We start from the raw sequence: 18,105 nt of genomic DNA, 5'->3' as shown, positions 1-18,105 counted from the left end.
AAAAGCTAAATTCTAAAAAAGTCCATTTTTTGCCATAATTCCACATTTGCATTATTTTTGCAATAAGATACGTGTCAACAGGCAAACATCTTGAAGAAATCATTTCGGCATTGGCGCATTAACACATTATGGTGAAAAGAGAGGCTTGTGCTTTTCACGCAGTGCATTTCAGTCTTCAATTAATGTGAAAGCACTACAATGCCCATGCAACTTCTCTTGCCTAGTGGTGCACCATTTATCATTGCAGTTTTACATTGACCTTGACACCCACTTCATTAGAATAAAGATTGTCTACCATTTAGGTTACATTGTTCCTCTGCACAGAGACCCCATGCAAATTTCTGTTCAGATAGAAGAGCTGCGAGGCTGTCAGAGGTCATCTGCATTAAATGATTGCTGCTATTTTCCAACTGCTTCTTTTCATTCTACTCAATTCAGGCTAGGAGGATCAATCAAGTCCTCTGCCTGAAACAGTGGGACTGCTGGGAATATAACTGTTTTGGGTAGTAGTGGATATGCCCTAAACAGTATTAAATATTTAATATAAACTCATTAAAGGCCATGCAAAGGCTTCAGAAAGATAGCAGATTTATAGGGAAATCTAAGGGGCTAGAGAACCTTTTAAAAAATAAATAGAAGCCTAATAATCAATTTTATAATTTTAGAGAGTAAGATTACAATAGTTCTGGAACTTAGTTAAATCTTTTCTGTGGAGACTTCTTTCTCACCCTTGACGTGGGTAGGGAAGGGATGAGACAGGCAGGCTTGGTATTCCTATGCAGTATTTTACATGAAATCAGAATGAAAAGTTTTCAGTTCTTGGTGTTTTTATTTTTCTTCTATAACAGTGAATTCTGCCCTGGGTATTATTTTCAAAGGCTTAGGTATTTGTTATGTAAAAGATATGATTGGAGAAATAAGTTGCCAGGTTTCCTACTTAGGTTTTCTGAGTGATATAATTGGAATTAAATTATTAATGGGAGATACTTTAAAAAAGATTGTTTTATGATCTTCTATTAGGGAATTTGCAATTCATTTTAATATTTGTAGTTTGATTTATATTAAAGATAATGCAATCTATGTCCAATTAACAATACATGGCCAATGTAATGTGATTTCCAGATCATGCAAATGGAATAAGCTAGAAGAGGGGGTAAAACTCAATTCTTAACCTCAGATGTAATTTGCTGTGCGAGTTCTGGCAATTTTAAATGACATTGCACTTTTTAATTTTTCCAAAGGCTCAGCAGCAAATTTATCCCAATCAAGAAAGCCTATTATTAATTTACAAGGACAATTGTAGGAGTCTTTATAATTTCTCTGTGCAATTATTCGCCATAAATTGCTAATGGCAAAATACAAAGAGTTTGTAAGAAATAACGACTATTATTTGTCTTGGGCGTGAGCCTTCTTCCATCTTGCGCATCTTCCTGAAGTGTTGGTGATATTGGCTCCATGTGAAGCATCCCGCGTGTTGTGAGAGGCTAGACACTGGTGTCCTGGAATGGGGGGCGGCGTAAGAGCTTCTGTAGAGATGGCGCTGGCCTTTAGCAGATTCCTGCACTCGGGGGCATGTACAGCTGAGCCGTGGACCCTGGACTTTCATATAAAAAGACTCTTTGTTCACCACTGAATGGCATTAGGCATGGACTTGCTGAGGGGCCACCATGAAGCCTCGCCCGAGGAGGGCAAACACTAGCCAGGGAGCACAATACGGGAGTCACAGACAGACACATCACTGCAGTTTTGTGCAAAAATGCGTATTTTCATGTATAGTTTTCCAGTAGTTTGGTGTTTGGGTGTATTCCTAGCATAATGCTTTCTTGTAAATAGGCTAAAATACATTTTTTTTTCCCTTGCCGTATTTTCTCTATCTTTCTGTTGTGAGTTTTCGAGAAAGGGGGATTATGCGGGCTAGCCAGGTGTTTGCGGTATTACTTTGCACTGGGAGAGATACTCACACTTGTTATTCTAATAACTAGATCTTTTCCTTGCTTTAACTCTTCCTAATAGAAAGTCACGTAAAGCCCAGTTAAAATATGGCATAAGATGTAAATACTCCAACCCTGAAGACACAGAATTGGACAGCCCTATTCTAATAATCAAGGAAATTGTTTGGTTTAAATCTTGTGTTTCTCGTAGCCCAAACTTCACTCTCTGCTCAGCAATGTCTGGTCTCTTTTCAGCATAACCAACAGAAGCACCATACAAAAGTCTTACAATGGATGTCTTAATCTCTCTGTGTGCTTTTAGAGCATTATTTTGAATTCCATCATGCTGCCTTTTTTCTTTCCTCTTCTGAAGTTTTATTACAACAGCAGAATTCCCAGGGAGCTTTGGGGGCAAGGTTCACATAATATAGCCCTGAAGTTTTGCTTAGGTGGAATCCATCCCCCCATCCTGGTCATCTTTTGATGATCTTTCTATTTCAAAAAGATTCACTGGGTAGAGTCTTATAGCATTAGCTGTATGTAGTTTATTTTCTATTTTTTTTATTTACTAGACAGTGAGCATCTACAACCCTTTCATGATGCTTTCTTTCTCTGACCTCACAGTGACAAGGCATCTTGTTCTTTAACATTGAGGGAGGCAGAAAAATGCTTGAGTTGCTCAATGTGTGCCTTCTATACCAGTTTCAAAATGGCTTATTCTTCTGGTTTCCATGGTGACAATTAACACTGTTTCAAGGCATTGTTCCAGTCTCCATTTGGGCAGAATTTTTGGTGTGATTTTTAACAAAAAAAAAAAAAAGATTTTAGGAGGGAAAAGAGCCTTTAGCATAACTGTCAAAAAAGTTATCTCAATCAAGTCTTTATACATTTCTAGTTATATTTACTTCAGAAATCCCTGTTTTTACTGGCTTTGTTTTATAATTCAATTTCAGCACTTGTGTTTTTAAAAAGTAAGCACTGAATAAGAATTTCTAAAAACTTCTTTAATTTTTGGTTAAAATAGCAAGCTAGTGTTTGTGGTTATTTTTAACTCTGTTTTTAAAGTGTTCTTACATACCTTCTGTACACACAGGAGTGGCATTTAGGATAGGAGTGGCCTGTGTCTTTAATTTAGATCATTCACGTATCTATTAGGAGGCTTCATTAGTCAAAATTGAATTGGCCAAGCAAATACACTTAATAATGTAAATATGCCCTTTCAATAGAGTATATTTTATTTTTGACTAGACAGAGAGGCCCACAGCAGGTGCTGCGGGGAAATTAAATACTGGATGCTTATTTACCTTAGCACTCAAGAAAAGCCATCTGACTTTAACTTTGTTAATCTCATTTTGGGCTATTGAAGAGTAGTCTCTATCATAATATCCCCAGACTATAGGACACAATGGGGCAGCCTCTGCTCACTTACTGCTGTGGGTGAAATGAATATGAAGATTAAATTATCTTCTCACCACAGGACAAAGTAGCCCTACTTGATAGGATGACTGAGAACTGATAGAGCTGGTGGTTGATTCTCCCCATCTAAGGCTTCTGGAAAGATGTTGGAGAGAAGAGCAAAACACCTTGAGCCTCAACATAAACAACCCTCTGGCATCGCTACATACATATACGACTTGAGGTCCTAATCGCATCAGATTCAACCTTCAGAGTCCCTCAAAAATTAAAATAAATATTTTTGCCTTAAATTACATGACATTCAAGTACCTCTTGTGCACATACCAACACACCTAACAATTAGCTGGATTCTCTTAGCTTTTATAGTTTGAAGGCACTGTCCATCAATCACATCTTTAATCAAGCTATTTATACAGTAGGTTACACGGTGACATGACAGGGAGCATACCTAAAGACAAGGTTTTTTTAGCGTAATAACCTTTTATAATAGCCGTTGCAGTGACTACTGGTGCCACATTTCATAGGGAAAATTATTTTATTATGTCTAAAATTAAATTAATTGCTTTTTATATTTTTTTATTATTACAAGACTATCATTTTTATGGGACAAATCTAAACTGTTCTCTGTCTTGACTGATCTGCTGTGTGGGAGCCATTAAAAGTTGGGGTAAAGAGAGGGGATGAGCTTGTCATAAGTGACAGTGATAACTGGTGGAGGCTGCTCCCAGGTGGCACAGCCGGAGGACTCCTTCTGTCAGTGCACGTGGCATGAGCAAAAGATTTGAATAAGATTCTTCTGCCTGCCTGAAATTCTGGTTTCCCCAATATTATGTCAAAGAAGTCTTACCAAATTAATTACGTAAATCTTTGTCAGCAGCATCATCTTTAGATGGGAATCTGATTACATAAAGCAGATTGGCCTCTCCTCAATCATCACTCTGATAAATAAAACACTATCGAGGTTTCTAGAATACTTGTTGAGTGTTTTGTCCAGAAAACTCGAGTGGCCAGTGTTTTTTTTAAGTATTGGAGGGACAGGGTCCTGGTAATTGCCTGGCGTTGGAAAATGCAATCAGAATCTCCAATGTATCACAGGTCAAATTCTGGAGGAGCTCTAAAGCAACCCTTGATTTTTTTTCATGATGCATATTCATGTAATTTTGGATGCTTCGACACCCTGATCAACATTCATTAATACTATGAAATGCTTTAAATCACCTCATTTAAAACATTTTGTTCTGTGATCCACAAATGACTAACATTTGGAGGAGTTTACATAATACAAATGATGTGCATGTTTAGTGTAAATGAAAGATTAAAATCTGAAACTAAAAGTATGCAAACATATGCACGTAAATGCTGAGGATCTATTACGCAAAATAAGGATCTCAAACCTTCTTTTCCTTTAAGCTGCTTCCAATTGTATTTTAGTTTGGAATCTTAGATAATACCATGTTTTCAGGGTAAATAACATGCTTGGGCATGTTTTGAACTTGGCTGATTTGCTGCTTTGCCCAGACAAAAGCTTTTCTGATTAGATCTGATAAGGTGCTGTCTTAGCTCAGTTAGAGCAAAGGAGCAACACTACCAAGGGCCTCAGTGGCCCCAATTACGCGCCTCAAAGAAGAAACTGGGGGGTTGCCATTATATTTTGGAAAAGTGCTAAAGTTGTAAAATATGTGTAATATTTTAACCAGAGTCTAATTTTCTACTCAGAGGTGTTTTTATGTGTAGTACATTTTAAAAATATAGCCAGAGTCATTTATAGCTGTTCGTAATATAAGGCTTTCTAACTATGAAGTTATCCAAATAGAGTTATTTGAAGAGAATCACTATAGTAACTGCCATATTAAATGGCACTTAGATTATCTCTAGCAAAACATCTTTTAGCAGAGACTCACTCGGCAGTTCGTTAGAATACAATGTATATTGGGGGGAGAAGTGTCTGTAGTCAATTGTGATGTTTGGGGACATTTTATGGTAATCAATAAAGAAGCATAGATTTGTAAACATTTCCAAAGCACTGGTTTGCTCTTTTTTCTCTATATGTACCTCTTCTCAAGCCCATGCAGTTTTTTGGGTTTTTTTGTTTGTTTGTTTTTTGTTTTTTTAAGATTTCATTTATTTATTTGACAGGGAGAGACACAGTGAGAGAGGGAACACAGGCAGGGGGAGTGGGAGAGGGTGAAGCAGGCTTCCCATGGAGCAGGGAGCCCGATGCGGGGCTCGATCCCAGGATCCTGGGATCATGACCTGAGCCGAAGGCAGATGCTTAACCAACTGAGCCACCCAGGCGCCCAAGCCCATGCAGTTTTTAAGTAAAAGAAAAATGGGGGTGGGGGGAGTGTTAACTGAGAATTCAGGAGACTTACAGGATAAGGAGGAAGGTCACTCAATCTTTAGGGATCATTTTATTTGTATGACCCTCTACCACCAGTCCTTTGTGGGGCAGAGATGAGAGATGGGCAGCACTCTGGAGCCAAGTATTGACCGAAATCAACTATAATATTAAATCTCCCTGGACCAGGTATTTTCCTATTTGGAATATTTTAAATTAAAGATCAAATGTGTGTGTAAACTTTACTTTAAAATGACATAAATCGGGGCACCTGGGTGGCTCAGTCAGTTAAGCATCTGACTCTTTCAGGTTGCATTGTGATCTCATGGGTCGTGGGATCAAGCCCCAAGTTGGGCTCCTCGCTCACCTGGGAGTCTGCTTGAAAGATTCTCTCCCTCTGCCCTTCCCCCTGCTTGCTTTTTCTCCCTCTTGCTCTCTCTCTCTCTCTCTCTCTGTCTCTCTAAAAATAAAATAAATAAATCTTCAGATCTTTAAAAAAAAAATAAAATGACATAAATCTTAGTCAACTAAATGGAATACCTTGGATGTTTATGTATGTGTGAGTAATATATATTTGGACTGATTTCAGCAATATTCCTCAACTTCTGAAGGTCCTTAGGCTTAGCCTCCCCAGACATTTTATTGGAAACAAAAACTTTTAACACCCATGAGCATCACTAACTCTGTGCTCAAAGATTTTCTAAGAACACCTGTCTCCCTAATGATACTTCTCCTCTCTTCTCGTTTTAGCGATACAGTGTGGAAATGTCCATCAGGGACCTGAAAAAGACGGAGCTGCTTAGTAAGGTTGAAGCTCTGAAGAAAGGTGGCGTTTTACTACCAAATGATCTCCTTGAAAAAGTGGATTCAATTAATGAAAAATGGGAACTGCTTGGGGTATTTGCATTTTTATTACTGTTTGTAGGTTATGTGTACATTTTTTGTGTAGTGAAGTACTCTATCTGTCTGATTTCTAATTTGAAGCGCAAGTATCTCTCTCTTTCAATTCACTACCTACATTTCAAACAAGCTATTTATGCTATTATGAGGGAAAAACACTGCTTTTCCTCTTCTGTTGGTTTTTTTTTTTTTTTTACTCTGAGCTTGTCTCCTCTCAGATTTTAATAATTTTGGTTCTTTAATACATAAAAAAGTAAGTAAAATATGCCATGTATTATGGGTATGCACCAAGTCAACTATAATACAGTCTATCTGATATACACTGACTGTCATGCTTGAATGAATGTTAATAGAATTTATTCTGAAGGTACATGTTAGAGACATCCACTGTTTAACTATTTACTGTACCCTTCAGATGAAAAGTGGAGTTGTCACTACAGCTTTCAAGTCACACTAAAGCCACCAAAACAAAAATGCAAATCTGACCCAAATCTGAATTGCAGAATGAAATCGGCCTTTGTTTTGTGCCCCAATTTCCAGCTCACTTTTAACAAAAGCCCCCCCCCCCAAAAAAAGTTTCATGTAATTCATTTCACGCAATGATGGGCTGGGTCTCAGCCAAAGACTGAGATGCAGGAATCTGGCAAAAAGGCAATATAGAGATTCTGTTAACCAGAGACCAGGATGGCACTGTGCAGGAGACAGGGCTGTCCTTTTGTTGGAAGACAGCTGAGAGAGAGAGGTTAAACTGTATTTTTTCATCAGCTTCTCTCCTAAATTGCCTTCACTTCAAATCAAGGGTAAGCTAAATTTGTCAATTACTTAAATGATTAATTATAACAGCAAAGTATGGGTGGTGTCAGTTATGGAGCATAATTTTGCATGCCTTCCATTTCCTGCCTTTTTTTTTATTTTAAAGAAATAATACTCCAAAAATATTTTGAATAAAAAGCTCTCCGTGTACCTAGATGACTTGGAGGAGTGCCAGTGTTCAGTTTTGCCATACTTAATCTAGGTGATTAAAAAACTGCAAGTTTAAATCCTTGCTTTCTCATCTAAATTCACTACACTCTACCCTTGTGCAAAGTAACTTAGAACACTGGAAGTTTTTCCTCTGGCCTACTGGAACATTACTTTTTAATAGTAATTAATGGCCTCCGCTTTATAATATGGTGATTTCAATTGGAACCTAGTAAATTCCACAGAATTCATTGATCTCCTGCAGGAGAAATGTGGTTCGTGTAGACATTTTTAAGGGGTTGTTTCACCAAACAGATGAGATCAGCAACTTTATGTCCTTGATAGAAAGAGCAGTAGTTTATGTTATAGTTTAACATACCTATTTCTAATTTGATAAGTAACTGATAGTCATCTTTTTTGAAAATTGTGTGATGTCGTTGTATGTTGCTTCCTCAACGAAAATTTTAAATCAACGTAATATCCAAAAAAAGAGACAGAATAGTTAGCTATCCGTTGTGAGTCAGACACCTGAGAAAGGGTTGCCATTTTGACAAAAAATACCATTTGAGGACAATATGCAGAGCTCTGTAATGATTTAGGGGGAGAGAAGGGTAGAGGGAAGATTTTAACAGAACCTCTGCCACACCATCACCACCAGGCATCCTGCTTTAATTGGCATGATTACATTTTAATTGGCATGAACAAAATTTAAAGACAAGGATTTTAACTTCTAACAATAGTAAAATAGAGGGATATGGTTTTTAATATTACTTTCATCTAAGGTGAACAGTGTGGAATGGAAATACATTAGAATGAAATGTCAGTGGTGCGTACAGTTTAATCTGTGAAATTTTGTCCCCTGTGCTGCATATTACTCTGTCTCAATTGCATATTAAACAACCCTATCAAGGCAGGCATTGGCATCTGCTGTGCTGACACAAATTGTGAATTAAATGAAATTGATGTCCTCTGTCGTATATTTATGAAGACGGACCATTCTCTGAAGTATTCTGTTTATGAAGAATTTATGATTGCAAACTGTTCCAGAACAAAAAAGTGGCAATAAATTCTTTTTTGTGACCCTACCCTCCAAGGGCATTGATTTCACCTCCTGCTGCTACTTTTGTTACAGCATAAAAACAATAGCTAAATCTGGATTCCACGGAGGGTCTTCAAATTATCAATATTTGCGCCATGAAAATACAAGGGTGTTGCCAAGAAAGGCTATTTTCCTGTTAGGATCTCCTAAAGATACTATTTACAGAACACTACACAGCAAATGGATGTTTGTTGACTTAATTTTATTTGTGTTTTAAAGCTTATTTCTGTAGGTTTAATTCATCATTATAGATTAACTCCTACTGATTCTCCAGAGTGTTTTCCACCCAAAAAAAAAAAAAAAAAAAAAATCCCTCTCAGCTGCACGTTCATGCCATAGTGGTTAATGTAAGAAGGCTTCTGGCATAGTGGATTGGGACTGAATTTGACACATATATTAGAAAGTCTAGCATCCAGAAATGCAGAGTGGGAAGCATCGTGGGGTTGAACAATTTCTAAGTCAGGTAAAATGCAAGAACAGCACCAAGGAAGCTGCCTCTTCTGAGCGGCCCTCAGTCATACGGTTGGGGAAATTGTACTTTATGAAACCAAAAAAAAAAAAAAAGGAATTTAATTCTCCATGTATAATCTACTCTTGGCCTCTTCAGTATATTGATTAAACTCAGACTTCTATCTCCTGAAAATGTTACGCAGAGAATATTTTCTTGTAAACTCCTGTCATGAGAATTCAAATGAATTTTCATCAGTGACCATGGTGAACTTTTCCTTCCTGTTAAAGGAAATTATAAGTGAATGAGGTCTTCTTAAGCCTCTAGTGGTAGTCAGAACAACACACGCTGCTCAGGAATTCAAAAATCCTAAATGGAACAATGAGCTAATCTGAACTGAATGTCCATGGTGAGGGGGCAGGTGCAGCTGGACACCTTCCAGGAGGCTCTTGTTACTAACCAAACTGTGGAATGTTTTTGGTACCGAAGCTAATCTGTGTTTTTGTTTTTTTGTTGTTGGTGGTTTTTTGTTTGTTTGTTTTTGTTTTTGTTTTTCATCGGATGCGTTAGAAAACCCTAGGACAGAAGATCCAGGACACAATGGCAGGACACAGTGGGTCTGGTCCACGTGACCTGCTCTCTCCCGAAAGCGGAAACCTGGTGAGGCAGCTGGAGGTCAGGATCAAAGAACTGAAAGGGTGGCTGAGAGATACAGAGCTTTTCATCTTCAATTCCTGCCTGAGACAAGAAAAGGAAGGAACAATGAATGCTGAGAAACAACTGCAATACTTTAAGGTAATAAAAAAACAATCAAAGTTGATAAAAAGCTTTCTTTATGGTAGGGACGAAATATTTATCAAGTACATAAAGTATGATACCCATGTATCTATGTATCACTGGGCACTTAAATGTTTCCTTGGATTTATAGACACCCTCTACATTTCTTGTATGCCAACGTCTGTGTGTGGATAAAGATGAACATTAAGCCTATCAAATACACATTGTATAGGGGAAATCACTGCTGCTTGTGTGTTTTGTGCAATGCCTGTGGAGGGAGGGCTTTGATAAATTAAAAGCAGACCAGCAAACACTACAGATTACTGAGGACTTTGAAAGGCAGACCTAAATGTTCCATAAATAATGTGGCTAAAAATACTTCCATAAATTGATATGATAAAAGCATGTGATTTAATTGAAGACCATTAATGCTAACAAAAGGAAACATAATTTTTACATATGAGAGAATCAACTATTTATGGAGGGAAGAAAGAGGTTCCTCCGTTATAGGCATATTCCATCGTAGAAAAATACCAGCCTTAGCCACACAGCTGTGTGCGTGTTCACTGTGCGTCCATGAAGAAGAAGCATTTACCCCATTGGTTTCCGCGATTTATGCAGTATCTACTCAAAAACAGTTTAGAATCCAAGTATTTTCTTTTATTGCCTGTGCTCGCCTGTACTACTTGAATCCTTCTGTAAAGGCCGTGATTATTTGGGCTCTGAGGTCAGTCTGAGGCTTTGGGGTTCTAAGATAAGAACTTGGTGGCAAGAAACCTTCTGGCATGAATGGTCTCAAAGAGGAGAAAGGGGAAAACCAAGAAGGAAAGAACTTCTTAGGACCAAGCAACTGTTTCTTTGCAAAGCCTTACAGGACCAGGTTTTATTCATCCCCCTCACACCCCACCCCATGCCCCGCCATCCCCTCGCAGCCCTGCAATCTTCCAGCAGTCAGTCAGAGAATTTAGTCCCATGTGGTTCACCTTCCATCTGCCAGACAAGCACCTGCTCACCTGCACAGCCTAGGAGGAGGAGCCCTCAAAGGTAAGACCACAATAATTCCCAATAAACTGCCTGCATCACACACCTACAGATTGTTTTGGAAACCTCCTCTTCTGCCATTGAATTGACAAGACCAAACTGGAAATTAAATGAAAGCCTCTTCCCAAGGCAAATGGGTTTTCCTGCCTATCCAGAAGATTTCTTATTTCATCTCTACTTGTCTTGCCCTCACCCCCATTGCAGGGAGATGGAGTCTTCAGATATTTGAACGCTGTGTTATTTGAACAAAACATGCACCTTATAAAGCATCCTGGTCATTAGTAGGCTGGATGATGTGAAATATATTTTTTCTTTATAGTATCTATATCACAGCTTTAGTGAACCAGTTAATGGCCCCAGATAGCTGTGTGACCTTGGTCATGTTTCTTGTATTATCCCTTGGTGCCTCAATTTCTTCATCTATAAAATGGGATAGTGATAGTATTTATCTCACACAGTTATGAGTTTACATACATGAATTATTATTTCTACTTTTTGTAATGGTTCATTTAAGGGATAGAAATCTCTTAATATTATAAACCCCAAAATGTTACATAATAATTGGAAACAATAACAGGAAGTTTGTTATTACAATTATTTATATACCTGCCTACCCCCATATCTCATAGATATTTAAAAGCAACCCCCCTCCCACTTTTGTTATTGTTATAAATGGAAGAACAAGCAGTTCTGCATTAATTTTGCTGATGCTTCCAAAAGACATTAGCTTTATGCTTAAGCTTTGTATAGGGTCATCAACATGATTTTCAGCTATCCTAGAAACAAATACAACAGTCTCTGAAACAGAAACAAGGAGAGACAGAGAGAAGTCTCTAGACTTTCAGATCATTAGATAATCCCTAGATGTCCTAGTCATTTGCTAATACTTTCTAGCCACTGTGGAAATATCCACTACACCTAATTCATTATTTACCATGTGCATTTTAGTGCCTGAAAATAATCCTAGAATTTTCATTTCAAAACTACCAGGGACTATCACATGCTTTTTGCTATTTTATTTCTTTTTTTCAAAGACTGTTTTTCTTAGGGCGTTTTTATGTTTTTGGGGTCACTATTCATTAACTAACTGCTTTTATAGCCTACTCTTGTGTAGTTAGCTGTTTTTAAAATAATATAATAAATACAGAGACTTTTCTACCCCTCCCCAAAAAAGGTAGGACCTTGATGATAATGTTCACCTCCTCATATGGTTTCCCAGCCCTATTCCATCCCCTCCTCTCCTAAGATAATCATGAACCCAATATTCTTTGTGCCCTTGCTTTCCGTTGATAGGAAAGAATATTTTTTATTTTAGTTGTTTTTAACTTTATTAAAAGGTAATCATGCTGCATGTTATCTTTTAAGACTTCCTTATTCATTTAATATTATAACGCCAAGATTCATTCATGTCATTGAGGATGGCTGTAATTCACTTATTTTGACAATTGTATGATATTCCATTGTGAGTATATACATGTATCTCATTTAATTCTAATAGCAACCTATGAAATTGGTACTAGGATCTTGATTTTGCAGGATGTGTCTATGGAAACAGGCACATGGAGGTTAGGTTTTGTGTGTCTAAGGCCACATATAATGAGTGGTAGATTTAGGTTTTAAATCCAGGGCTGTCTGACTCTAAAGCCTCTGAACTACTATGCAAAATTGATATTTATTGATATTTACTGAATGCCCTTCAGTGCTGGATGACTCAAAGGGAAAAACGAGACAATTAAATGTCACTATTTCTTTGTGGTTGGTTTATCAGTCACAGTCTTCAGCAATTTGGCCAGGATACAAATAGTTTCGGCTACTGAAGATCTTGGGAGGTGAAAATATTTGTGTTTTTATTTTACATTTTTATCCTGTATCAGTGTAAACTTCTTTGCCATGTGTCAGTTTTTAAATTGAAATGTTCCAACTTTTTTTGAGCTTATGGAGCCCTGGTAATTTTTCTCTATCACTTGAAACTTCAGTCCCTTCTAAAGTTTTGACCTTGAGGAGTTTGATCAGATAAGCTAAGGGGGTCTAGCATGATGGCACTTCTTTTTTGTTTTGTAAGAAAGCTGTATGCTTGTCTGTTGGAATTTCCTCGCCAGAATTTTAAATATTTCTGAACGCTTTACTCTTTAGTGCTCAGTGTATGATTAATCAAGTGTTCTGTATATTACCACATTCATTGGATGAATTAAACCAAATGTTTGTAATATAATAATAATGTAACATAATATTTATAACCTGCCAAAATCATAATTGATAATAAGCATATGCAGAATAAAAACTTTTTGCTTACCACAAATCCAAAGGCCAGATCCCCTCTGCCTTTCTAAGAGACAAAACCTCTCAGATAAGATTTATTAGAGAACCTGTATGTGTGGAACTCTTTGCCACATTGCTCCTCTTCTTGTGTGTTCCCAAAGGTCTTCTGCCGTCATTGGTCATACTGCAGACAAGCTCTACCCACAGGACTTAGCTTTATGATTCTCCATTCTCTAAAATCTCAGGCTTTTAACAGAATGAATTCCTTTATATGCCCCCAGAGTAGTGATAGATAAGCTAGGGTGCACCACCCAAGAGAAAGGAGTGGGAGGGTGCTGCGTCTAAAAAGGACAACCCATCACTTTGTAGGCACAACTGTTTCCTTCTTAGAGTTTAGTCTGGGATGAAAGAAAGGATCAGGATCTCAAGTGTTCAGAAGAAGAGGAAAAGCAATTGTGGAATGTATTCTTTTTCTTGAAGGAAAGTAAGTGTGATAAACATGGGACTAGACACAAGGCAAAATCCTACCTAAGAAAGAAAGAGTCAAAGCCCAGCATGCAGAGACACTCGAAGGTGTGAACCTAAGACCCTTGGGACAGAAATGCAGAATCGTCCCCATTACAATCGAATGTGGAGAGCACGTCAGAGATTTAATGAGGTCAGCTGGCAAAGGGCCCCTTAGAGCTATTGTGTGCAGCTTCAAGGTCACTGGCTGGAAAGCACTACTCTTTAATGATGACCCTTCAAAGAGAAAATAATTGCTTAATCCTACGTTCCTTGTATTCCATAACCAAATTCGTTAAAGACTCAAACTGGGGAGAAATTATTCAATACAGCTCAAAGAGTCTGCGACACTGGACCAGGCCCAGAACCAGCCCGGGAAGGACAAGTTTAGAGCTGCCAAGAGGCTGTGTCATCAAGGAGGTGAATGAGAGAAATAGATTTGGTAAGCTCGGCAATGATTAATACCCTGCATTTGGTTAGCAATTTAAATTGGACCAAGCACTTTTATCCAAGCTAGTCTACTGAAACCTTACACTAATTATATAAGGTGAAAATATGGTCACTTTCTTATGGGTGTTTGTATTTATTTTTATGAATGATGAACATGAGAGGTGGAAAAGTCAACATGGCTTCTTCGAATCCATGCAGCAGTAGCAGCAGAGACAGAGCAAAAGCCATGGTCTGTGGGTTCAAATTCCAGTATTCTCCCAGCCAGTCATTCACCGATCCTTCAAAATAAACGTTGAAACCTTGTTGTCCTCTAAATCAAGGGTTGGCAAACGTTTTCTGTAAAAGCCCGGCTAATACAGTCTCTGCCACAATCACTCAACTCTGCTGCTGTCGTGGAAAAGCGGCCACCAGTAATATGTAAATGAATGAATATAGTCTGTTCAATAAAGCTAATTTACAAAACTATTTACAAAAGCAGGCAGTGGGCCAGATTTGGCTCTCAGGCCTTTGGTTCCTGACCCTGCACTAGATTACAAAAATTATCATAAACATGGGAATGGCTACCATCTGCATCTCCTTTTGAGAAAGGAGACCGTGCTAGAACTGCAGTAGGAGGAACAAAACGATCTTTAACGATTTGAACAATGACAACTAACACTTACCCAGTGTTCATAGGATGTCAGTCACAGTTTCTAAATGTTTTACCTGCATTTCTTTATTTAATCCTTACCACCATCCTGAGGCAGATATTTTATTATCCCGTATCTCTAGAAGAGAAAACGGAGGCAGGAAAAATTGAAGTAATTTGCTTGAGGTCATTCAGGTAGTTAATGACAGAGCCAATAGTCAGACCTAGTAAGTCTATTCCAGAATTGGCCTCTCCTTTGTAGACTCAACAGTCCCTAGGTCAAAGATCTCTTTCTGAAAAGAGAAAAAACACATTAACTTGTAGCCTACTTTGTTCCTCATCCCATTTCTGAATACTTGACAGCCAGCTGAAGGAAGTCAGTGAGTCAATGTTTTAAATCTTGGAAATCGGGGCGCCTGGGTGGCTCAGTTGTTAAGCGTCTGCCTTCGGCTCAGGTCGTGATCCCAGGGTCCTGGGATCGAGCCCCGCATCGGGCTCCCTGCTCAGCGGGAAGCCTGCTTCTCCCTCCTCCACTCCCCCTGCTTGTGTTCCCTCTCTCGCTGTGTCTCTCTCTGTCAAATAAATAAATAAAATCTTTAAAAAAAAAAAAAAACAAAATAAATCTTGGAAATCGAAATTTTGGGGGTAGAGTCTTTAAAAGGATGTCAAATTAACTATTAAATGTGCAGCATTACTAAGTAATTACTCTGAAAACAAATATCACTAATTTACTTTAAAAAAAAAAAAGGAGATAAATAAAAGAGCTAAACACAGTTCACATGCTGGAAGAAATATTTTCCCAAATCTCACTGTGTAATTTCCAGAAGTAAAAAATTGGACCAGTCTAGCCAAGACATTTAGAGGGAATTTCCCGTGTCCACTATAACCAATCTCAAATGCCACCATAAATAATCACACTTCCTGTGTCCCCTACTACCCGTATTTTTAAGACAGAAGAGAATATTTTGGAAGTTTTCAAATAAGTGAAAGGAAGCCATGGTTCCTACAGGTCTGGGATCATCCCCGTTGCTCTGTCCTGGAGCCATTACAAACTTCGTAATGATGTTGTTGGCAAAGCTGCAAAGAATTATAGTGATTCAATCTGGCTGTGACAAAAGCATGCGAATGCTTTCAAAATCAACAAACATCAGACAGGATTTAATCTTTTCTATATGTCTTAGATAAATTTTTTTGAAAAAAGCTATTATATTAACCAAGTAAGTTCATTAAAAGAAAGTACTGAATTCAGCTTTTATCAGATATTTTTTCCCACTGTATATAAAAAATCCATCATCTAACACTTTAGTAATTTTAAGTAACTGTGTACAATCCAGAACTGCCTTTAAAAAATTTTGACTGGGTTAAGGTTTAAATTCAAATATAGATTTAAATAAATGTTATATACACTACCATCTGGGGGTGGTAGGAAGACCCACAGGAAATTTTTATAGGCAGTCCCAGTGCAGCCTTTTAAAGTAAATAAAAAGGAACAACAGTGGCCTAATTCTTTCTGAGCATACCTTTTACTAGAAGAAGATGCTGCATGATTTCTATGAAGGGGAATGAGTTGAGGATACAAAGATATAGCTGTGTACTCAGTTCATATGTGTCATTTGTATTACTGCTATCAGTTAAACCAGATTCATGGACATTAAAGGCTGCAATGCTAATCTAGAAAGATGAGAGAAGTTTCACCCATCTTTATGGCTACTTAGGAAATCAACAGAACTGCATTTAGGCTCTGAAACCAGTGTGATTAATGTTTCTATTCCTAATTCTTCATTGATTTCTTAACATTACTTAATGTTATTTTTATTGTTAATAAACTCAGGTTAGGAAGCTACTGGGAGAACAGAATTGCAAACTTGTCTCCATGCTCTCCACTTACTGAAGCATAGGATGGGAGCAGTGCATCTGACCCATAATAGTGAACAGGCTTACACCAATGGGTTCAAGATGCTTGGATTTATAGTGGCTCTACCTATTTCTAATCCATGATCTTCCTTAAAGCCCTAGGTTTCTCATCTTAAAAATGGGGATAACAGGGGTGCCTGGGTGGCTCAGTTGGTTAAGCATCTGACTCTTGATTTATGGCTCAAATCATGATCTCAGGGTCATGAGATAGACCCATGTCAGTCCTCTTCTGTAACTTTAGTACAACATTATTCTTTTACAGTTTACCAATGAATGGTATTTATTGAGTACCCTCACTAGGTCATGTTGGTTGGCAACATTATGATTTAGGATTTCCAGCTATGTGATCTTGGTAAATAATTTCTTTTTGCTGATATTCTTTTTTTTTTTTAAAGATTTTATTTATTTATTTGAGAGAGAGAATGAGATAGAGAGAGAGAGCATGAGATGGGGGAGGGTCAGAGGGAGAAGCAGACTCCCCGCCGAGCAGGGAGCCCGATGCGGGACTCGATCCCGGGACCCCAGGATCATGACCTGAGCCGAAGGCAGTCGCTTAACCAACTGAGCCACCCAGGCGCCCGCTGATATTCTTTTTTTATAAAAAGAATTTGGTTTTTGATTTGAAAGGATTCCCTTCACCTCTAGCATTCTGTGACTCTGTAGTAGGCATCTTTTTCCTTTGATAAATTTATTCAATTATAGATGCCATTTAATTCCTCTAAACAACCCTTTCAGTCTGGCACAAAACTCCCAAAACATAGCCCATATTGTGTACCAGGAGTCGTGTTTTACTTCATTGAGAATGATGCTTTAGAAGGACAAAGGCATCTTTGGAACCGAAGTTTATTGCCTTTGGTGCTACAGTAGCCAACTTTGTCTTTGTACCCATTTCCTTTCTAACATTGTATCTTTATAATTTGAATAGAGATGCTGGTCTAAAATGGGAAAGAAAAGGTCTTCCTAATTATGAATTTCAATCAGAATGGTGGCACAGGTAACATTAATATATATGATTTTGTTGTTTTATACATCATTGGGACTTGATTGATTTAAAAGTAGAAAGAACTATACCAATAAATTGCTGGCATGGTGATGACAAGCAAACGTACAAGTCTGTAAGAAGCAGAATACAGAAAACTCTTGGTTAAAATTAATGACCAGTGGGGCGCCTGGGTGGCTCAGATGGTTAAGCATTTGCCTTCAGTTCAGGTCATGTTCTCCAGGTCCTGGGATCTGGGATCGAGCCCCGCATCAGGCTCCCTGCTCAGTGGAGAGTCTGCTTCTCCCTCTCCCTCCGCCTCTCCCCCCTGCTTGTGCTTCTCTCTCCCTCAAATGAATAAATAAAATCTTAAAAATATATATATATATATACACACACACACGTACATATACAATTAATGACCAGGGTGAAGAGATGGAGGATTTGAATCTAAGACAATG

The 18,105-nt window shown here is 38.0% G+C and overlaps 1 protein-coding gene across 1 annotated transcript in view; it reads left to right on the top strand.

Moving 5' to 3' along the window:
* LOC118002892 (A-kinase anchor protein 6-like) overlaps window positions 1-18,105 on the top strand; it is a 286,565-nt gene that overhangs the window by 197,440 nt on the left and 71,020 nt on the right. Inside the window, exons 9-10 of the mRNA XM_034993503.1 lie at window positions 6,436-6,582; window positions 9,663-9,887. Coding sequence (XP_034849394.1) covers window positions 6,436-6,582; window positions 9,663-9,887 — 372 coding nt within the window. The remainder of the gene's footprint in view (window positions 1-6,435; window positions 6,583-9,662; window positions 9,888-18,105) is intronic.

This window comes from Mirounga leonina, unplaced genomic scaffold, assembly GCF_011800145.1.
Source record: "Mirounga leonina isolate KUSES-001 unplaced genomic scaffold, KU_Mleo_1.0 Mir_84, whole genome shotgun sequence".
Classification (NCBI taxonomy): Eukaryota; Metazoa; Chordata; class Mammalia; order Carnivora; family Phocidae; genus Mirounga; species Mirounga leonina.
This window is presented reverse-complemented; position numbering and strand designations above follow the sequence as displayed.